At 46.6% G+C, this 18,826-nt stretch overlaps 1 protein-coding gene across 1 annotated transcript in view; it reads right to left on the reverse strand.

Annotated features, from left to right (window-relative positions):
- The window catches only part of LOC310885229 (beta-galactosidase-1-like protein 2), a 27,280-nt gene extending 8,900 nt beyond the window's left edge, over window positions 1–18,380 (reverse strand). Inside the window, exons 1-10 of the mRNA XM_083808300.1 lie at window positions 18,283–18,380; window positions 15,323–15,382; window positions 13,815–14,012; window positions 12,737–12,805; window positions 12,333–12,428; window positions 10,101–10,209; window positions 9,699–9,791; window positions 6,814–6,895; window positions 3,495–3,559; window positions 529–633 (exon numbers count right to left, since the gene is read on the reverse strand). Of these exons, the coding sequence (XP_083664426.1) occupies window positions 529–633; window positions 3,495–3,559; window positions 6,814–6,895; window positions 9,699–9,791; window positions 10,101–10,209; window positions 12,333–12,428; window positions 12,737–12,805; window positions 13,815–14,012; window positions 15,323–15,382; window positions 18,283–18,365 (960 nt within the window). The 5' untranslated portion in view covers window positions 18,366–18,380. The remainder of the gene's footprint in view (window positions 1–528; window positions 634–3,494; window positions 3,560–6,813; window positions 6,896–9,698; window positions 9,792–10,100; window positions 10,210–12,332; window positions 12,429–12,736; window positions 12,806–13,814; window positions 14,013–15,322; window positions 15,383–18,282) is intronic.
- Between the last annotated feature and the right edge of the window lie 446 nt (window positions 18,381–18,826).

Below are 18,826 nucleotides of genomic sequence, written 5' to 3' on the forward strand. Positions count from 1 at the left end.
CGGGAGGCGTACGTTTGCCATATTCCCGCAAAAGGTAAAATAATTCTCTCCTTATAAGCAGCATTTATTTACTAGGCAAGTAATTTCATTATGATGGGGGCTTCAGAAAACTTCTCCTTCTTACAAAATGGGAATAAAGTCTTCACAGAGTTTACATGAGCTCAGGAGGTGGAAGGGATGATTTAAAGCACTGGGTTGCATTTCTGAAGTCAACATAGAATAGCATGAAGCCTGGGGACACACTGACACTAACATCTTAAGATGTTTGGTTTTCTGCACAAGCCCATAGTGTCTTTCTTCAAGAAATAAAAAGAAAAATGGTTTTGAAAACATAAATTGAAAAAAAAATCTGCTGTTAACGAACACTTCTAAAGAAAATCCAAGGCACAGCAATGTGACCCATTCACTGAGAGATTCTTCATTTACAAAGACTCGCACAAAGCAAAGGTTACAAGATGGAGGGATTATTCGAAAAAGTTGTGAGTCGTTTTTCCATAAGTGCTTGCAGAGCACTAATTCCTCCCTCTACAGTACTGTATGGTGCTCACCGTCTGCATCGAAGACATAGTGAGGGCCTCCCCAGTTATCAAACCAGCCAGTCCAATACTCCATTACCATCTTTGGCTGATCTCTCTGCACCAAAACAAAAACAAGGAGTTAAAATGGACATAGGGAGCCTTGCGCTCATCCCTGTTTTCCAGGGAAGCATTGTTCAAATGAAGTTTAAGGACATGGTTTACAAGAATGGTTTCTTCTCAATTTGGAAGAAAAAAAGCAGCTAAAGAGCTCTGAACAAATGAGGAACAAGACAATGTGGGCCAATAATGTCCAAAAAAGGCAGGAAAAGCAGAAGAATACTCTTCTAGGCATGAAACAACCACTGCTGCACACAATCAGGTGCTACCAAACAGTTCTGGCTATCGTTTGGTAGAGCTGTAGCAAAAAGACAAACCAACAGTCACTGTTTAGCTTCTGTGAGAAAAAGACATTTATAAATGTCTACTTATCAGCTACGCCACCGCCAGCTGAGAGTTTGCAGGTGCACTGCAGCCCATGCCTGCCAAGGTAGGAACAGCAGACCTTAGCGGCTTAATGCCTTTTTAATGCTGCATATGGTGCTGGCAGGAAAGAATTAGCCTTTACAGGAATTAGGTATTCATTAAAAAGGCTCTGCACACAGAGCTATTGCTTCCTATTTTTCACTGCTTGCCAGCTACCTTCGCTCCTCTAGAATTCCACGTGGCCCCATCACACCGGACAGAACAGCATGTGCTCGGCCTGGCTGGCCCTCTCTCCTCCTGGTATTTATTTCTAGTCAAGGCAATTTTGGCATTTATTTGGTAGGGGCTTTATCTGGTGTCACATGAAATGGCCAAGATAAGTGGCATTAAAGAAACTCATGTTTCATTAGGAGAAAACAACTGCAGGTGCCTGTAATCATCTAATTGTTCCAGGTTCAGAGCAGCTCTTGGTAATACGTTTAATCAATCCATCCCTAGTAAACAAGTCAAAGAAGTTTTACTGTCCTCTGGAATAAGAGACCATAACAGGAGGTGACAGCTTCATAATCCTTATAGATATAAATGACAGGCTTCCTATCTTGTCATTAGTAAGCGTGGCAAAGGAGGAGCTGCTTTTTTTACTGGGCCATGTTGTATTTGTATATTCAGTTTGTGGGAAAGGCGCCTTCTGTTCATTTGAAGGGGTTGGGGAGTTTTATAAGACCTAAAGAAAGCAAAAGCACATGCAACAGAGCCTCTTTTGCCTGTACAAAAAGAAAGTTAGTGGCAGGATTCAGCTTTCAGCACGCCAACAGCAGATTTCATTTCACAGTCTAGGCAAAAGCCAAGGGAAGAGATCAGAAAAGAATCGATCATGGCCAGGAGCACATGTCAGTTGTTCACAACTTTCCAGGCTGACACTTGGAGCAAGCAGAGCAATAGGGAAGACGACAAAGGATGCAAGGAGAGAGAGAGAACCACTCACTAGAAAGCAAAACTTGTTCCTGCCTCACTACTCCAGCATCACCCAAAGTACTTTCTGCATCAGATGTTCATTAGGCAATTCCCTATCCCTTTCATGCTGATTCACATCTCTGACAGCACGGGGACTTAGAGGTGCTCAAGTAACACACGAAATTTGAATGTTTTTCTGCAGTGAGCACTGTTAATGCCAGGTAGGCTGGGCTGCTCAGCAGGCAGGAAGAGCCTGGGACTGCACTGTGTGGAAGGTGCTGCTGTGAAGTTACTGGGGAAGCGTATCTGAAATCCAAGTGTTCCTCTGATCAGCTCTGCTGCAGGTCCTAGCAGAAATAGGACAAAATGCTTGGGGGAGCCAATACTCTCTTCCACGCAGCATGCCATTAATACCACTCTGTGTACCTACACTGAGTTTGAGGCATTAAAGACGACTGAAATAACCCTCACAGCATACCCTGAAAGAACTGCAGTAGGTCAGCCCCCAGCATATGAAGAGTACAGTCAGTCCAGATGCCTCCTCTTGGGGGCCTCCACAGCATCAGGGTACCAGAGCTTGGGAGAGAGACCACTGACCTAGAGAGAGGACTGACAACTGCAAAGTCGGATGCACCGGGTATCAGTGCTTCAAAGCGGAGGTAGCAATGAAGGTGGGAATTAGAACCTAGAAAGTCAAACAGCTGAACTTCGTGCTGCCTGTTTGACAGTTGTGGCTTTTTCTTGGGGATCGGTAGCTGCATACATAACAGAATCACAGAACCCCTGGTAGGCAAGTCAGATCAGGGCCTTCAAACAGGACGCCTGCTCAGTGATCCAGACAGCTCCACCAGCTTCGTGCTTTGTATTCTCCTTTGTCCTCCCCACTGGTACATATTGGACCATCGCTACAGAAAATATGTTTGCCAGAAAGCCTTCTGGAGAGTGCCTTCTCCTGCCAAAACATGTTCATTTTAATTACTTAATCAATCACTGAATATTCAGAAAAGAATTACCAGCCACTCAAATCTGTTAGGCATTAAAGAGGACATACACAAGCAGACCTACAAATTCAACCAAGGGAAGAGGAATAATTTAGTTTCGTGTAGCTCGTGGCTTTGTGACAAAGCACATCTATCACCAGATGTCAGTGTCCTGTTCTTTTACAGCAGTTGGTGCGGTTGTGCCATGCTCTAGCACAGTACCTGGACTAATGCCCCTCCAAAGTGTTCTAATTCGTTCTGTAGGAACCTTTTGCAGACCCAGTCCTTATAAAGCCTGAGTAATAAGGGGTTTACTGCCTTCACTCAAAGAGTAGCAAAAATTCCAATTGTGGAGCACCAATTTTCTGTTGAGATAAAGCTAAATGCACAGGCCTTTGAAACTTCCTATTGCCCAAATGGTAGACTCTAGGATTGGCTTCATAACCATCATAAAAGTGGAAATGGCCCAGGAGAAGCTGAACAAGAACAGCAGTTCCCAAATACCATTCGCAACGCTGTCCTGGAAAATCTAGATGAACAACATTTGTTTGCATCTTACCTGTACCGTGTCCAGGTATTTCAGTACACCAGGTTCCAGTTTCTGAAAGTTAACAGTGGCCAGTGCTATCAAGAACAGAAAAACCGTTATTAAATTAGACACATACAAAGTGTTCTCACCTAGGGGAGCACCCCTCCAGGCACCAGCTCAACAGAAGCCCAGGGGGAACAGGAGCGTATCTGAACCCCCAATACAACCTCCTCGGAGATTTCCCTTCAAAGCCTTCACTCAGTATGCAGAACCTAAGTGGACCACAGCACACAGTGGAATATTTGCAGGGCACATTTTTAGCTCTGACATTCAGAGATACTAGAAAGAGAAAGCATCAGAGCACCTCACCGGCTGCCACAAGCTTTAATTAGAGGCTGTAAAGCACTTGGAGATCCTCAGATAAAAGGCACCACATGAAGGCAAACTTATTATTAGAAAGCCATATCTGGATGCCGCACTGATCTCCCAGGCTTTAGCTGCAGGAATCTCTACCTAGGCAATATCTTCCAGCTTGTCATGCCTTGGGGGTGGGCGAGAGGAACCGCAGCACAAGCGAACCAGACAGAAGTTGTAATTGGAAGACTTATCTGTGCTTCTGCCCTGCGCAGCACGGGGGAACCAGCATCTAGCTGGTGTGTGCTGCATGTATAGTGAAAGTCAGTGCACGAGCTTCAAGCACCAGCGTGGGAAGCCCGGTCTGCAGCAGCTGATGCATCGCAAGGCAGTAAGCTGATGCATCGCAAGGTACCCGCGTCCCAGCCCCTAAGAGACGTTAGACTCATCTTCCTGCTTTTCTAGCCCTCAGTCACTCTGATGATGTTTCTCCCAAGAAACTTTGAAATTGCAGGAGCAATGTGATCCTGTTTTAAACACTGACTCCTTACAAGAGAGCTGGTATCGAACCCAGCCCCAGTTGTGTCAGACAGAGCACTTCAAACAGAATACTTACAGAAGCAAAAGCTTCTCACTATTTATACCTTGATTTTAATAGGCTCATCTACATAGTGTGCTGAGCTGAAGAATTTAGCACAGGCAAACACAGTGGGAAAGCAAAACAAAATGTGGATTTAGCATCGATGGAAGGCATTAGCTTGCGATCTTGAAGGCAAACACGCCTAATTCTGCTCTGCACACAGATTACCAGCACACGATTGAAAAGGATGTAAAGGTGTGGAGAACATGTCCTCAAACCCTTATCCATCCTTCCCACAGTAGGTAATTTCCAACTACGCATTGCTTTCTGTCATGGTGCAGCAGCTATGGTCTGGAGGGAATTCAGAGTTTTTATTTTGTCACCCATAAGCTCCCAGGAGGGCTGTTCCAGGCCAGCTTAGAGCCGCCCAGCTCGGGATTCTTGTCACTGCCTGTGCCACGAAGGGAGGAGGACTGTAGGAGCTGCGCAGCTACCCAGACCGAGAATTTTTCCGCACAGCATGGGATGTCCCACTGTACCTGTGAGCATGAAAGGGACCACAACCACCAAAGCTTTCCTTCTCATTCCCTGAAACACCGCTACAACCACTGATTAAGTGCTAGGCAACAGCTTCATACACTCAGGTCCTTGTACAACACAGTTTTCTCTGCAGAGCGTCAAACTGACTGCTCCTGACATTAGCAACAATCTGCAAATGCTTCTTGAAAAGGAATTGGTACACCACTGAGGAACAGAAAAAACTCACAGAACCACAACATTTTTCAGCTTCTATAAGGAGTCTCCTCCCTATTTTAAGCATTCCTACATTGGATTCTGTTCTCTCCCCCTTTACATTTTCATAACCACCTTGCTGCTGTACCACTCCGAGCCCTACTTATCCCATGCATCTGATTACTTGACATGTTGACTCTAGTGAGCAGATTGTTATGACATCTAAGAGGCAAATTGGTATCAAAGAGCTCTCAGCATGCAACACGCTGGAAAAGCCAACTCCAAGCACGAACGAGCTCTGAGGCAGTAAACATTCCCACAGAGGGTGGTGAGGGCTCGCGGGGTATTTCCACACCAGCCCTTCTGAACGTCGGCTCGCTGGCTGGATGAGGGTGACACGATGTGGTCAAGGCTGGAAACTGCTCTGCTCCAGAAATATAAAATTAAGAGGGTCGCCATACTTCTGGTGAAGGCCCGTGGATTTCAGAGCTATTGAATTTGTCCCTCTCATACTTTCATATAAAAATAAGAGGAAAACGAGGAAAGAAAAACTTTCCTTTTAATCATCTCCATGCCTGAGATTAGAAACTTTATGGTATTTATGATTGAGTGACAACAGGAGCACTCAGGACTGTACCTTGCAAACACTTAATTCAGGGAAACAATGGCTGCTCAGGCAGGCAATTGGCAGGAACACCAGAGAGACCACAGGTCAAGGAGCCAAGTAAATCCCAGCTAAGCTGCATTTGGAAATCTGAAAGCCAGCATCATGCTATGCCCCAAGGAGTCTGATTTAGAGCACAGTGAGGCTAAAACATCTGTACCTCCATTTTTTCCCACAGTGAAAAGCAGGAAAGGTGCTAAGCAGTGTTTTATACACTTAATGGATTTACACTTCTTAAGGGACAGAGGAAATGGAAATCCTTTTGCATTGTGTACATCTGATACCCTCCCCTAAGGCTGTACTCCACAGAGCACGGTCACCAAGAACACAAGGCTACCTCACAAACTACTGCTAGGCTTCCAGAAAGTTAGAGTTCAGAAGCTAGGCTTTGATGGACTCTTTTCTTCTCAGCTGCAGGGCAGGTATTTTAGGACTAAATTATTAGCAGTAGAAATTCCTGAGATACTTATTTAACATAGATTCAAGTGAAGCAATAAGCAGTAGGATTTTCAAAAGCAGCCCTTTAATCTGGTGGAAACAACACAAAGAAATGCTAGGCACTGCCATCTTTTGACTAACCTCACTGGGAAGTAACTGATGCCCTGTATAAGACATTTAGTCTGCACATATCTGAAATCCTTGAAAGCAGAGAGGCTGCCTCCCTGTGGAGCAATCCTGCAATCACTGTTACACCCTATAACGAAAACTACTCGTGAGTCTTTCTGAGAAGGGGCTGGTTTTGTTTGGTGTGCGTACCACGCAGCTGAAGGGGTCCCTCCTCTATGGCTGGAGCTCCTACCACAAAAAGGACACGCAGTTAGGGGCACAGCTCGGCAGATCTGCTCTCCTTCAGAGGCTGCATTTCTCCCTTCAGAGGCTGGGGGATTGGACCGGATGATCTTTCAAGGTCCGTTCCAATCCCTAACATTCTGTGATTCCGTGATTTCAGCTGCTGCCCCAACAAAGAACATTTACCTTACCAACAAAGAACCTTACCTGGTTCTCCTACAAGCACATACCTCCTTCCACTAAGCCAAAGGATAGCCCGTTCTTGTTGTCTGAGGTCATCAGCAGTTCCACGATCCCCCTGCTTAACAGAGCCTAAATTAAAAAGACGGAAAACCTTTGTGTTAACAGCCTGAGTTTTGTATTTGTCAGGATATTAAAGCATTAAAGTACATTATCACCTTCTCTAGGGAAAGCAAGACAGGAACTTGAACTCAGTAATAGTCCAGTAAGAAATAATATTCCTGTGACACCTCTTGTTCCTCCTGAAGTTTCCCTGCCTACTTTTTCCAGCCCAAAAACAACTGAAAAACCCTGTTTTGTTTTTAAAAGCTGGATCAGCTTCTAACTGACACATCAGGATTTTATCTTCTGAGATTGGTTTAATAATTTCACTGCATTCCACGAAAATAAAGCTTTAGGTGGTAGAAAAAAACCAGCTCATCATTCCTTACAGTCTAACAACAGAAGAGATAGGATAGGAGAAAAATGTTGGTTTGCTAGTGCATGTATCCATCACAGGACAGCTCAGGTATCTTTGCTCTTGAATAATCCTGCCTGAATGAATTTATGGGTTCTTCAATATCACAGGACTATCTGCAACAGCACTCTGAGCTTTTTTACAACGCATGCGCACCCAAGGTTCTTCTGATGAGGAGTGTTCTCTTATGCTTGTCCTTTTACAGAACAGCGGTTGATGTATGAAAGAGGGGTTAGGAACTCCTAGTTGCAAATTAACCCCTCTTCCCATTGTACCTCCATCGAAAATGACTCCATCAGCTTCAAGGAGCTTTGAAAACAAGCCTTCAAACTCTTGATACTCAATTACTAACTGTAAAATGGTGATAAAGATACAGGAGTCACCCGTGTCACATGCACCAACTAGTCAATGTCTGCTGTATGTTTAACTAAGCTTTGCGCGTTGCACATGCCCATACACGCTGTGCGGACAGCGCAGACTTGAGCGTTATGCACAATCTGCATTAGAAAAGACAAACCTAATTCCGAGTTAAGACAACCTGGCTAGTTTATCAACGTGTCATCACTAAATGAATACCTGAACAGCTACTATTACCTGATAAAAATCAGCTACTGAAGACACTGGAATTTCTAATGAGTTTTATTAAGATGACTCTTGGAGCACTGCATTTAGCGCTAAGTTTATTGCCTTCCTTTTTTTTTTTTTTTATTCATCAAGTGCAAACTAGAGAAATGGCAGAGAGCTGAAACGCATTGAAATGCACTGCAGGATTTCAGGGTGCAGCAGAGAAACCAGGAATAGCAGCAGCGTCTGAGGCAGACACAGGTGTGTGCTCAGCTAATCACAGATCACACTGTGTGGATGAGGTGGCAGCAGACCCTTTGATGGCCTAAACATTCTGGAAGGTGAAGACACTGCACCCAAGAGAGCAAGATAAAGACGGGGCTTTCAGATTTTGTGTGAGTTGGTTTTGTTGGGTTTTTGTTTGCTCATTTTAAATGGGTTATACTAATTCCAGGAAGATCACAACGTGGTAATACATGCTAGGTGCAGATGTGAAGTAACCAGCTTGCCACATCCACAGCTCAGGGCCCAAACCTCAACAGACCCTGTTCCAACTCCCTGCAAATCCAGCTTTCCCACATTTTCTTTAACCACAATAGAATTCCTCAGATGTACGTTGCCCACAATACCAGAATCTAACAAAACAACACTGCAGAATTACACCCACAGCCCTGGCAAGGAAACGTTATCTGTTCCGACAAGTCTGTGAAGCATTGTAAGCTCTTTCATCACTGAGATACAGAAAAGCAAGAATCAGGTTGGCACACTGTTCAGACACAGCAGTCTCTATGCCCCATTCATCTAGGGCCCTGAAAGCCATTTACTTACATGCTTATCACTGAGTCTAGGACATCAGGAGGGAAACTATGTAGATAAAATAGACAATTTTGACAGTATCAGCTCAGGCTGGCAATTAACTCTAACTTGTTTGTATGTGTACTCCATATTTAACTTTCTAAGCAGTATTAAAAGGCTCCACAAGATGGAGTTAGTGCAGAAAGAAGCACCACTCTAAGCAGATTAGGACTTTTGCCATGTGATTTTTTCAGTTAAAGAGCCTCTATACATTTTGAGCATGATGACCTGATCCAGAACTACCCTCAGGGTGCTTGGGGTAACGCCTGAGTACCCTAAAAGTTTCAGAAGGATCTGATAATGCTGTAGCAGAGGAGCAGGGAACACCGAGTTCATAGTACATACCCATACACTGCTGGATGGGTAACCTCTCTTAGGTGCTGTAACACTTTAGGCATTCAATTAAAAGAAATTTAAAAGAGAACAAGCCTTGTGAGACATACTGCAGATCTTGTTAACTGTCTGCCTTGCTATTGTACCGGGAAAAAACGAACAGGTCAGTCAGGCCGGTGTTAGATTCGCCTGGAGAACCTCGCCTCTTTGGGTACTGGCCAGCACTTGATCACACAGCCTGGAGGCAGGGAATCATCAGTCTCCGATTGACAAGAATAAGGGAGGCATTAGGCAAATGAACCTGCCTGACACTGAGCCTCGGATTACACAAGAATGGAGAAAGCCTTCTTTAATGCCCAAGAGAAGCAGAACAGGACCAGCAGGAGACAGCTTCTTCAAGGCCAGCTATGTATTACGGATACTCCATTTCCCTACTGCCCTCTTCTCTGGAAGCCATGAGCACTCAGGTTTGTCAGCAGGGAGAGGTGCACACAGGGTCTTGTCCTCTACCAAAAGAAATACCGGGGGAAATCCATCTGGATTACGCACTGATGCTTTCAAGGCTTCCTGAAGTCATGCTCAAAAGTTATTCAGAAGAAAGTGCTATAAGGAAGGTGGTCTATGAGTGAGATTCATCACAGAAATAAGTAAACGAGCCAACATTACCATTTTAACATAGGCCATGTAGTTCGGGTCTTTGGCATAGGAACCATACTCATTCTCCACTTGCACTGCAATGATGGGGCCTCCTTTCTTGTACTGTTGGAAAAGGAGAGGTTCACCGTGGTTTCTAACAAGAAGGACCAAAATCACGGTGGTGCTGGCTTGCAGGAAGGATGCACGAGTCTCAGATGGAGTCAGCCCCACCCTCACCTCCTCCCAAAGTCTACAGAACATAATCAAATGGCTCAAACTGCAGTGCTGACACTGGCAACTACAGCTAACAGCGATTCCTAAAGTGAAGCTGGAAGACTTGCTGTTGCTTCAACATGCTGCTGTTACAGCCCAGCATTCATCTGTGTAGATAATCCCCACTTGTGGTCAGAGAGGGTAATGGATTGTACTTGCCTGAAGAGGGACTACAATAGGCATTAGACGATCAAAATAGGCATCCACAGCTTCGGTGAAGCCCCTGTACGTTGTCCTCAGTTGCATCTCTGGGTCTTGCAGGAGCCAACTGCAAGAAAAGCAGCAACCAGAATCTATTAAAGTCTCGTGTCCAGTCAAGACTGCAAGAGGTAACACCGCTCACTGACATTAAGTCATATTTGGGCAGGAATCATCAATCCTTTTGTGTCACTTGGCTAAGCGCACAGTGCAGGTACGGACAACACAGTGAGTCAGTGAACAACACCATTTGTGGTTTCAGTTCCCTCTTAAACCCTCTGCCCAACCAAAACACATTTAGATTGCCGGTCAAAAGTTTTTTCCTCTTGAGCAGAAACTAAAAGCTGAATGTTATGCCAGATACTTTCCACTACAAAAACATAACTGTGGAAACAAAGTTACTGCAGCAGACCTTTATATGGAGATAATGCAGAAGGTAAAACAGAGCCCTGCTTGGTTTTCAGGTGCTGTTCGCAACAGCAAGAGAAAGTGTTCGCTTAATTGATGGCTTCAGTGGAGATTATGGAAGAGAAAACAGACAAGTGCAAAAGAGACTTTGTATCTGTACAGCACGCTGTAACACAGGAAGGGTCTGAAACCCCTTCCTTCCAGTGCTGAAGGAAGGACCCCTCTCACAACTGCAAGTACCTGGTGTACGCGGAGTGCATTTGCCTGGCCGTGTATGCCGTGAGCAAAGAAGGGACATTTCAAGACAGGGACGTTTTTACAGAATCATTTTAAAGCTAATCTGACTAACTTGGGCTACCCACCACTCATGCTGTTAAATGAGGAGTCCAGACTGCAATTGCCAAACTGTTACCCTTCTTTTTTTCCTGCATTTCAGGCCTGAGCACTGAGATGTAAGCTCATTTCATTAACTTTCCCAGTAAGACTTGAAGGTAAGCTTACCACTCTAAAGGTTACTTGGAATTCCCTGCATCCCCAAGGGCGCTCTACAACCAAGTGCTCTCTCATAAAACTCCAATCATCATTCAAAGCTAAGGTTCCCATAATTATTCCCATGGTTTCGACTGCTGATTTACAAGATTTAGTTAGCTGTTTTGAGGCTAACACTGAAATGGGCAATTTGTTTAAGTGCAGAACAACGTGCTGCTATAACAATTTAAGCAGAGTAAGCTTGCACCTTCCTTCCTTGCCTCTGCAAAAGGCATTAACTAATAGAGCTTCTAGAGGTTTGAAAGACTCAGCTCCTGCATACTACCTTCAGCTCAGTGGACTCACAAAAATCACAGCCTCTTTATGCTTCCCTGTGTGTAAAACGAGACTAGGGCAGTTGCTCTTTATCAGAATCTTTTTATTTGCCTGATAAAGAAGCATTTCAGTGACCTGGCACCAACTGACATGTGCACTTCTCATAATGAAATACAGAACTTGCTGCTACCTCTGGTCACAAGCAGCCATGCTAACACTCATGCTATCATGAGTAAGTCCCTGACAAACAGTCACAGTTCTGCACCTGAACTATGCAGGATGCCAAAGGCAGGGCATACTGAAAAACAACTACAAGATTAAAAGAAATAATCCCCCAATTTTGTCAAGTGTCTCCACTGAGGTTTACGCTCTTTAAAGGTAAGGAAAACAAGTGCTACGTAACCTGGCACTGGTTCCACTGGGATCTAGTAACTAGGCAAGCCTCAGTGCTGACGTATTCAACACAGCTCTCAAAGCCTCGCACCAACAAGCTGTGTATTTTAGAGAAAAATACAGTAGGAGGTTGGAAAAGTTACAGGACTTTATTAGTGCCAGCCATGTCATGTATATGTTCTAGCAGAACTTTTAAACTGGACCTGAAATGAAGCTTCTTACATGAAGCTGCAGATATTACTATTCATATGAAGACAATCAAGTTGCAACAGCAATAGAAGATAGGTTTCCTCAATTCCATTTTCTTTCTGTGACCATTAAGCCATAACACAGTTATTATTGAAAAAAATAACTGCTCAAAGAAAAGATGATGGCTCCAGGCTTACTGTCTGTGCTCCACAGGAGAGCTCAGCAACATTATGAGTATTCACCTGTTCTGGGGACACAGCAAGTAGTTCCCATCTAACAGACATCCGTTCTAAATCTTTGAAGGAGGCTCAGCTGTGTGATCAGATGATTTTTGTGTGTGTTTTCTTTATTTTCCCAAGTTCCAAAGGCTTGCATCAATTGAACTATTCATGCACTTACCTGGGCAGACCACCGAGGTCCCATTCAGAGCAGATGTAAGGTCCCGGACGCAGAATCACCCACAGCCCATTTTTAGCTGCCAGCGAAAGGAAGGCCCTAGAGATGCAGACAAGGTAATTACTGTCTGACTAAAGAATCCCTACTCCGTGCACTCCTAATGTGCCAATCACCATGAAATTTAGGTATCAGAACCAGAATATAATTGCCTAATGAAGCAACTATACTAGATTGATGCTAAACATCTAAGTTCCCAGGACTCCAGAAAGCAGGGGAAGAAATGAGAGTCTCCACTGCCAGATCAAGGTACAGGCTTTGCTGGAAATGCCATCCTCATCCAGAACCAACATGCACACCCTCCTCTCAAACCCAGAAGAGTTAATAATAGAGTTGTCTGTACCACATACTCTAGATCCAGGTCCTGACTGAAGTCAAACTTCCCTCTTGTTTGTTCATGAAGGTTCCATGGCACATATCTGAAACGCAGAGTTAGGGCAGTGAAAATGAAGTGTTGATAATGGCACCGTGTTTGTGAAGTGCTGAAAAAAATCTGTGCACTCCCTTCATTAGTAACAGATTCAGTGATTACAGCATGTACATATCACAAAGTCCCTGCTTAAATATTATCTGTGCCTTTCTTTCATTTTTCTGATAAGCCCTTTCCTTGTTAAGGCTCTTTTCCTGTTCTCTGCAGTACCTGAGTTTCTCAAGACTGTCAAATGTGGTGAGATCACCAAAGAGAAATGGCAATTACTGTCTACATTTAAGTGAAAAATCTACCTTAAAAGACATTGCAGTTATGTAAACCACATTCTGAAGACACAGGCTACAGTCACCTTAAAATTCAGGCCTTGTCTACATGGATCTTTCATTCTCCAGAGCAGCTTCTGAATCACAGCTGTGCTGAGGGCCTGACCCTTCCGCATCGTGTCAGCATTCAGAAGGCACCCTCCGGTGTGTTTGATCAGCGTCAGGTCTGTGTTTGATGTACTGCAGCGTGCGATGGTTAAAGAAGACTCCAGTCCCCATTACTCTTTTCAGTACGCTACAGTGACCGAGCAGCATTCCCAAAAACGCAGCACTCGGGTCACCACAGAGGCCCCTAAACACTTTGTGTGGGCATTCCTCAGCCGTTCCGAAACATCCCGGCTGGGAATCCCACTCGTCAGGCACTACGGAAGATCCACAGGCTGCTTCGGGGTAAAGCTGCTGGCACACCACAAAGGAACAGGGAAAAATGGGGACCAAGGGAACACCTAAGCCTAGAGCCGACATCCACCAGCTGGAGAAACTGGCTCAGGGAAGCGCCTAACAGGCTAGTAGGGAAACGCAGAGAACAGATGCTAAAGGTTGTGGCAGAACAAGGAATTAGTCCTTCCCCATACTAAGTACCAAAAGACACTGCTATGGCCCCACCAGCTCTCACGGAGCAGGGAGTTGGCTGTTAGGTGCACGTCACAGAGACGAGAGAGCGAGGACACTTACGTCGTGAGGGTGTTTAAACCACAGGCTTTCATCTTAAGCATGCGATCTTCCCAGTACTCCCTGGGGACTCGGAAATAGTGCATCGAGCCTCCAAAGATGCGAAAAGGCATGCCTTCCAGCAGGAACTGAGAGTTTTCTGTCTGCAAGCCGAGGGTCCTCCCCCATAACCGCATAGGGATCAGCTCACTCCAGTTAAACCTAGAAGAGAAAGAGAGAGATAAGCATCTGGCCTCTGGTAAAGAAATCAGCTCCCCTAAGAGAGACTGCTCATTTCAGCCCACCTGGCAGGATCAGCTCTCACCTTCCAACCTAGGCAAACGATGCTTTTTGTCACACAGAGCATAAAGGATTTTCAAAAAACCGTAAAACAGGTTAAAGAGCTGCCCAAGATGCGTATTTAATTCTCATTTCACTAGCAGCTTCCATCCTGACTGCCTCAAGCCACTCTGCCACGCTCTGCAACTGAAACGTAACACACTCAGGCAGAGATCGGGAAACTAACTTGCTGCAAACACGAGATGGGGAAATTCTCGCTCACAACACTGGCAGAAACTTTTATAACTGATGACATTTAAGGCCTCCTGCTTTGCTGTAGGATGACAAACACTGGCTTTCTGATCCCCACTCTAACAGCAATGGCATTTCAGTGTTGCTACCCTGAATGCCTTGTGCTTATGAAAAATGGATGTCTCTATGAAGCGTGTTTAACGTTAGAGTTGGAGTGACGTGGTATTTGTGATCACGAGCACCGCTCTGATGCCTTCCAACTCAAGGCATGGAAGAAAAAGAATCCTCACCCATCCACTAGGAACAAAACTTTTCCTCAATTTAAAGAAAAGCCCTGGATCAAATTCATCACTCAGCAAGACCAAGTCTGCTGACAAACTTATGTCTGCCTGTATTTCTGCTTATTTTAATTCCTTAATAACTTATTTGGCAAAAGAACTGGACCAAATGAGACACTAGGCTCCAAAGCATTTACCAGCTTGAATACTCGTGCTATCACAGCTCCGTTCAGGTTGGTTCCTGCATGCAAGAAACTATTCCTATTGCCTTGCCTGGCTCCCTGGTCCTTTTTGGCTGAATCAAGAGGATATTTTTATCAACCAGTCCAGAACCAAAGCAGTTACACTGCCTCCATCAGACCACCCCAGTTCCACGACTCTGAATACACAAAGGAGTTGGACAATAGCAGCTTGTTCCTCTGAGACATCATCACAGCCAGATGCAAGAAATGAATTCCAGTCTTGAGAAAAGAGGGACCCACACATCTCAGAGAAATGTCACATTGGGAGAGGGAAATACCTAAGCCTCTGGCTGCTTTCTATTCTATCTGTAGAGCGGCTGTTGGCAGAGGGGGAGGACTTTTTAGAATTCACATCTTACAGGGATTACTAAGGAGCCTGCAGCGATTTACCTGTCCTCCAGCACAAGACAAGGGCACTACAAGCCAACTAAAGCTAAGACTTTGACCAGGTTGCAAGGGCTGGCTGACAAGCACAGAGTACCTGTGTAGCACAGTATTCTCACAGGCCTCTGAAACAACAGGCAGCAGGCATGGGTAATACCTGGAAAAGCAAGCGTAGATTAGAAATTCACCGCCTTCGGTCAACGAGCACTCGTGCGTTTATCGAACCGCTTACAAAAAGTAGTGCTGAGCAAGGAAATAGTAACACATCCCAGTCAGAAGGTGGTGCAGTAACAGCAAAGCTGGGTTTTACGAGGATAGTGCAGCTGCAACTGGGGGAAATAAGCATAAAATACGTAGCTGCTATATTGAAAGGGCAAAGGAACAGGATCAAAAATGCTTATCTACACAAGATAGCGAGTACAGTCAGAGAAAGATGACCTAAGGCTAGGAAACAGTAGCACTGCCCCCAGGGAGTTACTGTGAATTTCACCAGCAGGGGAGGTGGCTCTCAATCCACGCACAGAACTGGCTGCCGCTCTGCAGACTTGCAGTCTTGCACAGGTGGAAACTCCCCACGTCGGATCCTGAAAGGGCAGCTGTATCTATCTGCTTGCGGTGCTTGGTGGCGAGCCCCAGGCTGAAAGCTCAGAGGGGTCAGGAGATGCAAAGCTCCAATTACAAAAGTTTAGGTTGGAAATAAATAAGTTTCAAATCCGTTTCTGAGCCAGGTAAAGCCCTAAGGTATACCTGCACACAGCACTGAGGCTAACTGGGCCACCGGTGGCAGAGGGAGTGCAGCACTCAGGAAGCAGATGTGGCCAGATAAAAATAAACAAATCACTTAAGCTCATCTTCTTAATCCTGGGCAGAACTTAGTTGGCAAGTTTTCATCAAGTTCCCAACCTCAAACCTCCCTGGCTCCAGTGCTTTCTCTCACCAAAGAGGACTGGTAGGAAGCCTCCAAGTCCCCCAGATTTTCTACGGATTACCCTGGATATCCTGAAATCCGCATCTCTCGCTACAATCTGTTCAAGTTGCTTCTCCAGAAAAAACTTCCTTGACTCAGCAGAGTTTCATCCTGTTACCATGAGCTGGATTTCCATAGCCGAGAGCCCCCCTGGGCTCTGTACCAGCTCTTGAGAGCAACGCATAGCTCCCAGTAGATTTCTTCTCACTTCTGTAACGACAGAACATTTCAAAGAATCTTTTTTTTTGTCCTTTTGCTAAAGCTTACTGGCCTACTTTATCCCTCTGTAGCCATTCCCTCCCTGACTCAAGGAAGTCTTTTTTTTTTTTTTTTAATTAATCTCCAACATGCCTCTGTCCCAAAAAGCAACTCAGTTATGATTTGTGAAAGAGACCTCAGTGGGGAAGCACCACAACTGCACGTTCTGTAACTAATTCTCCCTCACTGTCACTGAACTTGGAAGGGTTATCATCGCCACCACCTCTGGACAGGAATACCTCCAGCCAGCCATCTCACAGAGGTCACGGGAAAGAATTCTTGGGTATTTTGCAAAGCATGAAGCATCCTGGGACACAAATTCTGAAGCCAGGACCACAGCGCAAGTGAGACTGTGCTGCAGAAATACTTAGCTTTAGATGACCAAGTTTACCAGAGCAGAATCTTTGAAATTAGGTTGGACAAGATACAGTCCTTAATGGTCCACCTTTATAAGATGTAAGTTGAAGCAGAAAACACTCCAAGGGGAATAAGAAAGTCATCAGTTGACTCCTAAGGCAGACAGCTACACTACGGCATTCATGCCTGTGCAACAAAAGCCTAGCTGAATTCTCTCTGCATCAGAGACAAGATTTAGCTTTGGTATTGGCCTGCCATGTACCCAGAACAGTTGGGAGAAAAAGCTAATAGAAAAGAAAGTCAGAATGGGGTGTTGGTAGGGAACATCAAAGCTATTAGCTTTCCTTGGCAAGACTAAAGGACGTGCTTCAGAGGACAGAGGACTTTGCAGTTAATCTATAAGCCCTACTTAGAGCTGCCTCAGAGGAATTGGCTATTTATTCTGGGCATCCTTTGCCTTCAGAAAAGTGAAAGCTTTAAGTTGCCTTCACTCACTGCTCGCTGCCTTGTGGCAACCAAGGTCCCGACTCCGTTCGACATGGCTTGGACTCGTGCTCTTCATAGCACGGTTCATTCTCAGGTGACCTGAGCCAAAGAAAAAACACTGGGCGCCGATGAATACGGTGTTTAGCAGATCCACTCTTAAAGACAGACTTCTGTGCTTTTACCATGCATCGGTTTTCAATAATCCGCTGCTAAGAACACACGTGGCACGAATCCAAGCCCAGCTACAGCAGAATTTTGCTCCTAATCAAGCAAAGACTTCTCAGGGTTTTCCGTAGCTTTGAAAACCAGGTAACTCGCTCCTGCGAATTTAAGAACCCGTCAGAGCACACACGCGAGGTGTAAAAAGGATCTGGGTGCTGATAAATAGGTGCGTCGCCACCAGCCTCGCTGTTATCTCCAGCGCTGTGCTGTCGGGGATGCACGGAGCAGCTCCCTCGGGGACACGGTGCCTCCGGCAGCAGGACTACGGCCAGCAGAAGGACCTGAACCATGCAGGGGTCGGCTCCGAGCCTCGAACAGCTTCTCCTTGCTCCGGGGGGGCAGAAGAAGGCAGGAGGGGGCAGAAGGGAAGGCGGGCAGGGGCTGGCTGCAGGTGTCAGCGGGCGCTGTGGAGATGCTGAGGGGACCCCGAGCGGGCAGCGCCAGGCCGGGCAGGGGCCGAGGGGCAGGCGGTGGGAGGAGGCGCAGGGGGCGGCAGCCGAGCTGGGTGCCGCCAGCACCCCTGGGGGCTCCTCAGGCGCTGGGAAGCCCTGCGCGAACCCCGCCGGGCAGCGACCCCCCCGCCCTCCCCCGGAGCCCGAGGGTCCCTCGCCCTTCCCCTACCTCACAACCCCCGCACGCCATTTACTGACATTTACCGACGGCATCCGCGGGCTGCAGCCCCGCTCCCCCTGCGAACCCCAGCACCCCCCCCCCCCCGAGGCAACCCGGCCCCTCCCGGCCCCTCAAACCCGGCCGCGGGCTCCCACCTCCGGGCCAGCAGCCAGAGCACGCCGAGCACCACCGCGGCGCCCCCGAGGCGGCGCTGCCGCCGCCCGCCGCACGGCCACATGGCGGCCGCTCGCAGCCGGCCCCGGGCCCGGCACTGCCGCCGCGCCCCCCGCCCCCCCCCCGCCCTCAGCGCGGCTTTGGGCCGCTCCGCCCGCCCTTGGTTTCGTCCCGCCCCTCTGCCCCTCAGCGGGCTCTGCCATTGGGCGCCGCCCGCATGGGAGGGGAGGGGGGAGGAGCTGGGGGACGGTGCCAATCGCGCCGTGGGGGGGGCGTGGAGGTGGTGCGTGTGGGTGCCCCCGGTGGTTGGGCTGCGCTGGGTGGTGCGGGGGGGGTCACAGGGGTGGTGTGAGGGGCGAGGGGAGAGGGAGAGGAAATAAAGCGAGAGGGGAAAGGAAAATAAATAAAGTGTGGGGGAAAAAGGGAAATAAATAAAGGGTGAGGGAAAAGGGAAAATAATACGTGAGAGAAAAGAAAAAGTGTGAGGAAAAAGAGGAAAATAAAATGTGAGAAAAAAAGGAAAAT

Source organism: Anser anser, assembly GCF_964211835.1.
Source record: "Anser anser genome assembly, chromosome: 22".
NCBI classification, from domain to species: Eukaryota; Metazoa; Chordata; class Aves; order Anseriformes; family Anatidae; genus Anser; species Anser anser.